The sequence below is a fragment of the Elephas maximus genome, chromosome 1 (assembly GCF_024166365.1).
Source record: "Elephas maximus indicus isolate mEleMax1 chromosome 1, mEleMax1 primary haplotype, whole genome shotgun sequence".
Classification (NCBI taxonomy): Eukaryota; Metazoa; Chordata; class Mammalia; order Proboscidea; family Elephantidae; genus Elephas; species Elephas maximus.
This window is the reverse complement of record NC_064819.1, coordinates 12,271,941-12,283,956: the sequence shown is the minus strand read 5'-3', so window position 1 is coordinate 12,283,956 and position 12,016 is coordinate 12,271,941. Positions and strand designations below refer to the sequence as shown.

Here is a 12,016-nt window from a genome sequence, read left to right as displayed (position 1 = left end):
TCTTATTGAGTCAAATCAGCTTGCCTAGAATTACTTTATGAGACTAGAATTGAGACTAGAACCCAGTGATTTTTTTTCTCTTTATTGGTTACTGCACAAATAATACATGAGTATATCCTTGTAAAAAATTAAAACACTACAGAAAAATGTAGATAAAAAGTCACTGTCCTCCTTCACCCCATCATAATCCCATCTCCCTCCCCATGCACACTCGGAGTTAACCACTGTTGCAGTGTTGTCTCTACAGTATGTTGTAGGGAGAAAAGATTTCTATGATAATTACCAGGCTGCTTGGAATTTTTATTAACTTTTAGGGGAGAAAAACCGCAAACCTTATTTATTTTTTTTTCAGGCTCTTAAATTCCTGGCAAAATGCCGTAAGAAAAAGAAACTGTTTGCTCCTTGGCAAGGACTGCGAGGGCTCACTGATGCACGCAGGGTTGAACTGAAGCAACGAGTGGATGTCTATGTGAGGAGACACCCGGTATGTAGGCCTCAGTGCCATGATATCAGTGTTACAGTGTTCTCGTGAATGATAATCACCAACAGAACAATGTCTCATGTATGTGTACATTTGTTGTTGGCATTAGTAATGCATAGAATTAATGGACTACCGTAGACTTAATGGAATTGGGTCATGTCTTAGGCTGGGTTCTCTAGAGAAGCAAATACAGTGAAGCATAAGTATATATATATACAGAGAGAGATTTCTCTCAAGGAAATGGCTCACATGGTTGTAGAGGCTGGCAAATACCAAATCCATGGGCCAGGCATCAGGCTGGAGGCTTCTCCTGACTGATGGAGCTTCAGGGGCTGACGAATCCAAGATTGGCAGGTCAGATGGCAGGCCATTGGCTCGCAGGCTGAGGAGGCTGATGAATCCAAGATTGGCAGGTCAGATTAGCAGACTGCTGGCTCTAGGCTTTAAAAAAAAAAAAAAAAAAGGCTTTAGAGGCCAGCAAATCCCAAGATTGGCAGGTGTCATGGATTGAATTGTGTACCCCAAAAATATCAACTTGGCTAGGTCATGATTCCCAGTATTGTATGATCGTCTACCATTTTGTCATCTGATGGGATTTCCCTATGTTGTAAATCCTATCACTATGATGTAATGAAGTGGATTAATGGCAGTTATATTGATGAGAACTACATGATTAGATAGTGTCTTAAGCTAGTCTCTTTTGAGATATAAAAGAGAAAAGTGAGCAGAGAGACACAGGGACCTTATACCACTGAGAATGAAGAGCACGAGCGTGTGTCTTTTGGGCCTGGGGTCCCTGTGCTGAGAACTTCCTCAACCAGGAGAAGACTGATGACAAAGACCTTCCTCCAGAGCTGAGAAGAGAAAGTCTTCCCCTGGAGCTGATGCCCTGAGTTTGGATTTGTAGCCAACCAGGTTGTGAGAGAATAAATTTCTCTTTGATTGAAGCCACCCACTTGTGGTATTTCTGTTATAGCAGCACTAGATGACTAAGACAGCAGGCAGTAATACAGCAGGCTGCTGGCTCAAGTCCCAGGGACCTGAGGTCAGATGAGGAGGAAGATCCAGAGCAAGCGAGCAAGCTTTGCCAGAATGAGGCAGAGCTTTGCCAGATCCAGTATATATCTGGGATGCAGGCCACACCCCCAAGGGAATTCCCCTTACAACTGATTGGCTGATCACATGGAGGATGACCACATCATTACATAACTGCCAAATTACATCGTTATGTAAGTGCCAAATCACTGAGCATCGTGGCCTAGCCAAGCTGGCACACAACCTTAACTATTACAGACAATAAGGATATATATAGTCAGTAGTAAAGGGGAATTTGCTTCAAATAAGTTATTTCTTACACCACATCAGTAAGACATGGTCACTGCTTCTTTGTAATAGTACAGCAAAACTTTGGTTATTGTAAACCTTCTAGAAAGAGTATGTGTAGCTGTCAGTCAGTAGATAACATTCATTTTCACATAGGTACACTCAACTCACGTAAATGCACGTGTGGTACTTACTCTGCTGCACTGGTAATGAACCTCCATGAGCTAATTAGGTATATATAGCATTTGACTATTTGCCTCTTATGATTTAATCACTATGACGCTGCCAGCACTTTTCCCAGTAAACCCACTCCACTGCCATTGGGTCTGTTCTGACTCATAGCAACCCCATAGGGTTTCCGAGGCTGTAAATCTCTGTGGAAGCAGACCGCCACATCCTTGCCCACAGAGCCACTGGTGGTTTCCAGTCGCCCACCTTTGGTCAGCAGTCAAGCGCTTTAACCACTGCACCACCAGAGCTGTCCTTTTTTTTCCCAGTAGAGCTGTCTGTATCTTTCACCTTCTCTGACTGTAGTACTGAAGAGCAGGTGTTATTTGCTTCTTCCTTCTGAGTTTTTAACCTTTACATCTCTGTAGGTCATTTCCTTTCTGCCTTGAGAGTAACTTACCACTCCTGTCATTAATTCTAACCACTTGTACCTCTGCTGGTCCCATCTACATTCTTCTCTCCTGCTGCTTTTCCCATGCTTCTATACTTCTTTAATTTTATGGGGAAAGGTTGGCAGCTAATCCTTTTAAGCCAACCAGAATTCTCATTAACCTCATTAAACCAGCCACTCACAATGTATATTAATACTTTTCACATCCATGTTGTTGTGACTGTGTTGTTGTTTGTCTCTAGGTTCATTTTCTCTCTCTCTCTCTGTCTTTCTCACACACACAAACACACACACCCTTAAAATCTGAGAGTTCTGGGTGACTAATGTTAGAGGTTTGGTATAATATTTAATCTTACCACTCACCATTCCATTCCTCTAGAACTTCCCAAACAAAAGAGCTTTATGCAAAGAACTATACAAATGGAATACAGGGTACAAATGTACTAATAGCTGAGCATGTAGCTGGTAACTACTGGAGCAGAGCAGTGGTACAAGCTGAATTGGACAGCAAGGCTTAGTTCAGGAGGCAGAACTAAGGCCTCCTGCTTTCCGCTCCCACTAGCTTGAATCTAGGGACCCACACACTAAAGTGAGCCTGTGGAGGAGAGTATGACAAGCCTACTCTTGCATGCCAGACCCTCTGTGCTTACACAGAGCTAGACAGTAGAAAAAAGTCTGACTTCTGCTTCTGGGCAAGATGGAGTAACAGGAATGAATTTACCACCTGCCTGAAGGACAGATATAAAATAGATGAAACAATAGTTTCTAAAATCACTGAAGAACAGTGAGCCCTATGAGGGAACAAAGTCAGCCCCGTAGTAACTTACTGCCTTGAGAGAGTTCCCAGGTCACAGCACAGCAAAGAGGAACAGCAGAGAAGCTCAGCAGTTTATTGTATGTCACTTTTACCTCAATAAAGCTGTATAAGAAAAAAAATTTAAAACCTAAGTGCTAAAAAAATAAAAATAAGAGTCCTAAGCTTTTAACACACAGCCAGCCTGGCCACTAATAAAATATGATCACTGAATCTCTCAAGCACTGATCAGTCATATTCATAACTTTTCTCTGGCGGAGAACCAGAACTGAGCTGGGGAGGGGCAGAAGCACAACTGAAAGTTCTTCCCTGGGGGCAGAGTCAGAATGGAGAGAGAGAGAGACGCGTGCCTTCTATCCAGCAAACAGCATTGGTTCCTAAGCTCTGTAGAGAGGACTTGCGTGGCTTTAGCAGTTTTCTTCAGGGTTACATATTTTAAATACCTTTACAAAAATTGTATACTCAGGCTCCCTCCCCCAAGAAATTCTTTTTCAGTAGGTTTGGTGTGGCTCCATGTATCTCTCTTTTTAAGATGTCTCTTGATTCTGTTGCATATTATAATTGACCCAAAAAAACACTGATTTAGCCAAATTCTAGCTGTTTAAGATCTTGTGGTTGGAAAGTAAGGTGTTAGGCAGAATGGGGTCGCATCCAAGATCCAGAAACTGGTCTGTTTGAGAAAGCTGTGGTATCAGAGCCTTCACCGGTTTCACAACTAAGATTATTTCATCCTTGTCCACATAATTTCCCCTTGAAATAGCTGGCTGGCCAAATGAATATGATCTTTGGCTGATTTTGTCCCTTGTTTCTGTGAAACCAAAAGCAGTTACAACATCATGGGATAAAAAGTAAGCCAGTTATTAGGTGATAGTGTGAAACAAAGGAATGAGCCTTGTTACTTCTCTTCTAGGCCAGTGTCTTTTCCAAACTATTTGTAATTTCACCATGATCTCTCCATCTTACTCTTCTCCGAGAATACCACACTGTCTAAGGAAGACAGTATGAGAGCATACCAAAAAGAAACTTCCCCACCGACATTTTCATCTAAAACTCTCTTAAGAGACTATTTAATGGCTTCTGCAAGAGTACAAGGTAGACATCAATCATAAGATTCCGTTGATATGATGAGAGACAGCTGAGCATTCCAGAACCTCTGCTCAATGGTTGGGTGAAGCACTTTGATATATATGTGACAGGTTTTTCCGTTCTTTATCCCCAGAGTGCTCAGATGTCAGATGCGGCCAGCAGGGAGCTCCATGCCCAGGCTCAAGAACGACTGCAACACTACTTTATGGGCAGGGCTCTAGAGGAGAGAGCCCAGCAGCACAGGGAGGCTCTGATGGCTCAGATCAACACCAACATTGAGCAGTTAATGAGTATGTGTGCATTCAGTTTTTGTTTCCTAAAAGGCAGCAGCCTATGTATGACTTGTGACATCTAAAATCTTCAGAAAGAAAATACCGTCTAATGGTCTTTTAGCCCATCTTCTGTACTCAGAACTTTCTACATCCAGATCATACCAGCACACAAGATTTTTTTTTTTTTTTTTGCTTTGCTTTCTTAATAGATTTTATTATGCCAGTTGACTTAGATGGCCCCTGAAACCATGGTCCCCAAACCCCTGTCCCTGCTACGCTGGCCTTTGAAGCATTCAGTTTATTCAGGAAACTTCTTTGCTTTTGGTTTAGTCCTGTTGTGCTGACCTCGCCTGTATTGGCACACAAGGTTATTAAATGATGCCAATCCCATGAACTCCTTGACTGCTTCCCCTCAGTCCTGTAATTCATACGTATCAGCTGAGACAAACATTGATTTCAAAGATGCTGAGCCCTACTAGCCACATGTGGTCTCGAAAGCTTTTGAGCATATTTCACAAGTAGATGGTGAGAATGGTTATAGTACCATTCACTTGTAGAGCATTTTATAATTTTTAAAGAAATACATTCACAAAAATTAATTCATCTGCTCCTCACAACCACTGGTCCATTTAATGAGATCCCATCTGTGAAGCTAGAGTTTCAGTCAGCCTCTGGGATTTCTTTTAGTATATGTGGGGCAAAAAGGGCCAGTGTTCTCTATTTAACGACCATTATTTGTGAATTTTGTATTTTTGAACGGATTAGTGGCTGTAACCGTGCCTTGTATCTACAGGATAGGGTTCTGCTATCATTGTAAAAGTTCCTGTTTTTAAATAAATCATCTAAAAGAAATTTACATCTTTTTTTATTCTTTTCTTTTAAACATGGAAGTTAGGGGGAGACATCTAGAGAGGGAAGTTGCTACCAGCCATAGCAAACACTTGTGAGTAGTTACATATCATCCGCAGCTACCAAGGGTAATAGATTCAGTGTCGGAACTTTTCCCTGTCTGCTATAACAGAGTTCCAGCTCTGTGATCTCCAGGTTCATACTTGCTTGGCACAGAACTCTTCCACTCACTTGTTTATCTTCTATTTACTACAGGAGCACCAAGTCTGAAGGAGGCAGAGGGGAAAGAACCTGAACTCTTCATCAGTAGATCCAGGCCTGTGGCAGCCAGGGCCAGGCAGGCCCATCTCGCCACCTTAAAGCACATACAAGCACCCTGGTGGAAGAAGCTTGAAGAAGAACCAGGGGATGAAATTGATGTCCCAAAGGATGAGCTTAGTATAGAATTAGGAACTTTATTCATTGGTGGAACCAAACCCCCTTAAGGAGTTACTCAGAAAACTGACACAAATCTTAAATTTCAGGAGATTATATTGGTTTTGTCTCTGTCATGCTGGTAGACTAGGGCTATCATAACTCATTGTTTTCCAGAGGCTCCTCTTCAGTCGGTACATGCAGACAGTGAGCAAACAGTTATCTTCTACCCCTAGCTCATTTCTTTGTCTTTTCTCACAAGGCCTATCCCTGGCCACACAGAAATTTTTGTGGCTTTTATTGTGGAACTTAGCTCAGCATGGCATTCTATTTATATTAAATGTGAGATTTGTTTCTGCTGTTTTCCAACAAAATTTTTTATAAATATTTTCAGCAGTTCTGAAAGACTTGTCAGGCATGCTTCAACTTTTCCCATTTGTTGTTTAGAATTCCTGTTTCTCTGTTAGTACAGGAACTGTGCTCTCAGCTTTTATTAAGACGAGGAAAAGAAATGGTCAACTAAAGGATGTTTCACCATTTTCTACAAAATAGTGGTCAAACCCATTTCTGCTATTATTTCTATAAAAAAAACTCTTCCTAGAATTTAATGTGGGAAAAGTTTCTCCAGATAAAATTTCATTTTTTTATTAAGCTATGAGAACTGTATAACCCATTGTTCCCCTTTTTGTCTTATGTCCTAGGAATCCTAGAGCCTAATATAATGCTTAATTTCTGTTATGATCCTAGGTGCCATATGATTATTTGGTTCTAAGCTAATAATTTCTGATTTCTCTATCTTTACTCTAAATTGTGTTTTAGTACCAGAAACCACCTCAATTTGTGTTTGAAACACTATGAAATTTAAATTAAAATCAATTAACAAATCGTAGACTCCATATCGTAAGAATCCTTGTCTTAGTCATCTAGTGCTGCTGTAATAGAAATACCAATAGAAATTTATTTTTTCACAGTCTAGTAGGCTAGAAGTCCAAATTCAGGGCATCAGCTCCAGGGGAAAGCTTTTTCTCTGTTGGCTCTGGAGGAGGGTCCTTGTCGTCAGTCTTCTCTTGGTCTGGGAGCAGCTCTGCTTCCAGGGCTGCTTTCTTGGTGGTATGAGGTCCCCATATCTCTCTGCTTGCCTCTCTCTTTTATATCTCGAAAGAGATTGGCTTAAGACACCATCTAATCTTGTAGATCTCATCAGTATAACTGCCACTAATCCATCTCATTACATCATAGTGATAGGATTTACAACACATCGGGAAATCACATCAGGTGACAAAATGGTAGACAGTCATACAACATTGGGAATCAGGACCTAGCCCACTTGACAGATATTTTGGGGGGACACAATTCCATGACAATCCTTGAGAGTGTTTTTGTATAAATGAGTATAATTACCAGTATTGCTGGATGAGAGGTCCAAATAGTATAATGCCTATTCTTCTCAAATTAATATTAATAAAATTATGATTTCCATCTGTAAGAATAAGCAGGTGTGAGTTCTGGTTTCACTTAGAATGTAGAAAGCTATACAAAAGTGTTGATTCCACCTGAAAAACAGAAAATGCCAGATAATCTACAAAAATAATTTTTCTTGACATCCTCTGATAGTTGAGGCCTCAAGACAGCCAAGGCAACTGAGATGGGATTCCGTTTCTGTGAAACAAACTATTTCATCTTCAGGAGTGCACAGGAAAGGAGCCGTGGTGGTGCAGCAGTTAAGCACTTGGCGGCTAACCTAAAGGTGGGCAGTTGGAACCACCCAGCCGCTCCACAGGAAGAAGATGTCACAGTCCACTTCTGTAAAGATTACTGCTTCGGAAACCTTATGGGGCAGTTCTACTCTGTCCTGTACGGTTTCTATGAGGCAGAATTGACTAGACGGCAGTGAGTTTGGTTTTTGGGTGGTACAGTCCATTAAGTGCTTGACTACTAGTGAAAGGTTGGCAGCTCAAACCAACCTAGAGGCGCCTTGGAAAAATGGCCTGGCGGTCGTCTGAAAGGTTGCAGCCTCAAAAACCTTATGGAGCAGTTCTACTCTGCACACACAGGGTCACTGTGAATCAGAATCAACTTGATGGCAACTGGTTTTTTGTTTTTTATATTTTAATGTAGGTTTACAGAGCAAATTAGTTTTTCTTTAAATAATACATATATTGTTTTGTGACATTGGTTGCCAACCCCATGACATGTCAACACTCCCCCCCCCATCTCAACCTTGGGTTCCCCATTACCAGCTTTCCTGTCCCCTCCTGCCTTTTAGTCCTTGCCCCTGGGCTGGTATGCCTCTTTAGCCTCATTTTGTTCTGTGGGCCTGTCTAATCTTTGGCTAAAGGGTGAACCTCAGCAATGACTTTAGTACTCAGTTAAAAGAGTGCCCATGGGCCATACTCTTGGGGTTTCTCCAGTCTCTGTCAGACCAGTAAATCTGGTCTTTTTGTGAGTTAGAATGTTGTTCTACATTTTTCTCCAGCTCTGTCCGGGACCTCTACTGTGATCCCTGTCAGAGCAGTCCGTGGTGGTAGCCAGGCACCATCTAGTTGTGTTGGACTCAGTCTGGTGGAGGCTGTGATACTTGTGGTCCATTAGGTTCTTGTTTTGTTTTGTTGTATGTTTGTTTTGTTTTAGGATATTTTGAAAAATACAGATGTTTGTGCACATATCTGATTTAATTAGTCTTAGGTGGGGACTGAGCATGAAGGCATAGTAAAAAGCCCCCTGGATGGTTTTAATTTGCAGGAGGGTTCAGCAACTACCGTCTAATGAGTTATGGTGTGGAAAAAAGAATATCCACAATTATCTGAAAAGGCTATTAAGATACTCTTTTCTAATTCTTATCTATATGAAGCTGGGTTTTCTTCATACACTTTAAACAAAACAAATCACAACAGACTGAACGCAGAAGCCCATATAAAGATCCAGGTATCTTCTTTTAAGCTAAATATTACAGATTTGCAAACATGTAAAAATGCCACTCCTTTCCCTAACACTTGTTTTGAAAAATATATTTTTCATAAAAATACATTATTTATGTTAATATGTAATGAGTATTATTACTCGTAAATGAATCCATAAATATTTTTAATATTTCTCTGTTTTAATTCTAATACAGTAAATACCGACAGATATAACTAGTGGTGTGCTGAAGCCTTCTCTTACTGGATTGCCAAAGCTGGTTGTTAAAATTTTCAGCAATATTGTGAACTAGTTGTTAAACACAACCATTATTAAATATATCTTACAATTACAACAAAAGTAATATGTCTGTTGTAGCTATATGGTGGAAACTTGATTTCCCCCCCTTTTTTTTTTTCCGCACTGCCGTCGAGCCGATTCCGACTCAGCAACCCCATAGGACAGAGTAGAACTGCCCCACAGGGTTTCCAAGGAGTGGCTGGTGGATTCAAACTGCTGATGTTTTGATTAGCAACCAAGCTCGTAACCACTGCACTACCAGGGCTCCGTAAGTGTGTGTGTGTAACATGTAATATGTACTACATATGTATATATATGTAATATTCCTGCATATCTTTTCATAGTCAGTGATGGCACATTGATATTGGTAGCTTGAAATCAGGCATGGCAGGAGTGATTACACCACAGAAATCAGTAAGTACGCACCATAAAATCCCCTCTGGTTGTTGGACATTTACCGGCATATCACTGGATTATAACCAGCCTAAACAAAACTCCTTAGAGTCCTGGTTAATATGTAAGTGTATTCAGGGTCCTGAAACCCACAAGTTTGAGAACTGCTGACGTAGACGATTGTTTCAGGACTAAATAGTCTCGCACTTGGTCTGCTGCCTCGCCTACTCGAGAGCGTAAAATAGGCAATTCATAGACTCTTCCCCGAGTCATCCCATTTTGACCCTTCCCTGGAATCTAACAATAATGACAATACTACTACTACTAAGTAATACTTAACATTTATTGTCTGATATATGTCAGATTCTGTGCTATTTTATGGTCACTGTCTCATTTAATCTTCACGACAGCTCTATAAGATAGGAGCATTTATAATGTCCGCTTTACAGACGTGAATACTGAAGCTGAGAAACTAACCTGCCCAAGTTAGTTAAACCCAGGACATATATAACCATTTACTCATTTGACTTAATCACTCATTCAGTCTTTTGGTATTTTGAATTTATGTCGGCTTTTAATTGTTAACATGCAGATGGCTCATCACCACTTTATGTAAGTCCCCCATCCTGCATTATGCATGTTGTAGATAATACGCAAGGTTCAATGACAGAGGTTTCAGTATCTGACCAGGTGTCTCTGCACTATGTCAGAGATGCTGAACTCCAAGAAACATCCATTCAGTCAAAGAATATCTATAGATGCATTTATACTGTAAAAGGCGCTGTGCCAGATGCAGAAGACACAGTCCCTGCATGTATACAGTTTGCATGCCATTAGGAGAGAAAATCATTAAACAAATTATTTGAAGTGTGATCGCTGGTATTTTGTAAGGAGCGATAAATGTACACAAGAGAGTCACTAAATTAGTTTGGGAGATGGTCAGGGAAAGACCCTCTAAGAAGTGACCTGAGGGGTGAGCTGGCCAGTTGAAGGAGTAGAACAGGAGTGTTCCAGACAGAGGAAATGAAAAGACTCTTTTCGACGAGTTTACCAAAAAGGATGGACTCAGTAACTATTTGTTGAGTGTGGATTTGTCTAGCACACATGCAAAAGTGGGCTTTCCCTGCCATTAAAAGATACAATTTCAAGTGCTCTGGGTTTTCACAAGAATAAACAAATGGAAACAATAACGAGAATATTAAATAAAAATAAAAGACAAGAAATAAATATGGAATGAACAAATTGGCTTTATTGAATGTCCATAGAGGCCATAAGACAGAGTTGAGAGAAGGTCCTAGATGACTGTCTGTGGAATGTATAGTACTACCCCCAGGCATGAAAAGGAAGTCACATATCTAAGTGGAAAATCAGCTCCCAGGGAGCAATGACTCAACACCTGTGTATCTACATGATTCCTATTAAGCATCTTATTACCATGTCTACAGTCCATGAATTATGCAGCCAAACGCCTCATTCATATTAATCGGGCTGTATTTCTGGCACCTGTCAGCCTAATTGAAATGGGTGTAAGGAAGGGGAATGAGAAGGTAATCCAGGGGGCTGAGAAAGAGGGCAAGAGGCAGAGGCTAGGGCTGCATTCCCTTCAGGGATCAGAAAGGAGGATGTTAACTTCCGGTTATACGAAACCTATTAATTAATTTGGTTTTAACTCTAGGTCGAATACACTTTCCTAAGCAGCATGCTTACTACTCTAAGTAATAAATGGAGAAAACCTCTTAATTATTAAGAAATGATCTTCTGATAAAGATCAAGGAGAGTTTATTGAGGAAGACACACCTAAGCAAAGTAAGACACACGAAGTTGACATCATACCTTCTCACAGTATCTGCGCTACATGTAAATCTTCAAATCTATCAGTTATATCACCAATGGTGTGATGACTTGTTAGTCCTGGTGACTGATGTTCTTTGATAGGAATATCGGGAGAATAAGCTTTAGAGACAAGAGTCCTTGAAAGTACCTATGAGGCAAATCAGAGATATTCGTTTGATATGTAACTTGAGTTCCAGTGACCTCTTTAAGGTGCTAATATCTTAACTCATCAAATACAGCTGTATCCTGAGGAACTGCTACAGTACTTGGGAGTTCCTGAAAAGAGGGGTCTGCCACATCTCCTAAATAAGAACATTCCTCAAATTGATGGGCTCGAAAAGTATCCTTTACAAAGCTTACTTAGAGGCCTGGGATTCATTCTTAGATCCTGGATCAAAAATCAGCCACACCAGTGCCTGGCACATGGTCTATGTTTACTATTTGTTGAATGAATATTGAATAAGAGTTTTATGGTCACTCCTTCCAGGAATTTCCTTCTGTTTGGCTTCAGATTGTTCATGTCCCTGGCTTCAGGGGCCCCAGAATGAGAAAGTCACCATTGCTCCCCATATGACTTCCTCATATAATGTAAATGTTCAGTAATGATTCATGGAGTAATAATAGTGTATGAGTTATTGTGGCATAAACACTGCGCTCCTTTACAAAACACCATGGCTCTGTCCCCTTTGGAATCCAAGCTTAGACCCTTCCCCCACCCTTGGTTTCCTGCCTGG

At 40.7% G+C, this 12,016-nt stretch overlaps 1 protein-coding gene across 2 annotated transcripts in view; it reads left to right on the top strand.

Annotated features, from left to right (window-relative positions):
• IQCB1 (IQ motif containing B1) overlaps positions 1 to 10,609 on the top strand; it is an 83,302-nt gene extending 72,693 nt beyond the window's left edge. For both annotated transcript variants that reach the window (XM_049877745.1, XM_049877734.1), the window contains exons 12-14: positions 353 to 484; positions 4,457 to 4,613; positions 5,700 to 10,609. In XM_049877745.1, coding sequence (XP_049733702.1) covers positions 353 to 484; positions 4,457 to 4,613; positions 5,700 to 5,929 — 519 coding nt within the window. In that variant the 3' untranslated portion in view covers positions 5,930 to 10,609. The remainder of the gene's footprint in view (positions 1 to 352; positions 485 to 4,456; positions 4,614 to 5,699) is intronic.
• Positions 10,610 to 12,016: the final 1,407 nt, after the last annotated feature.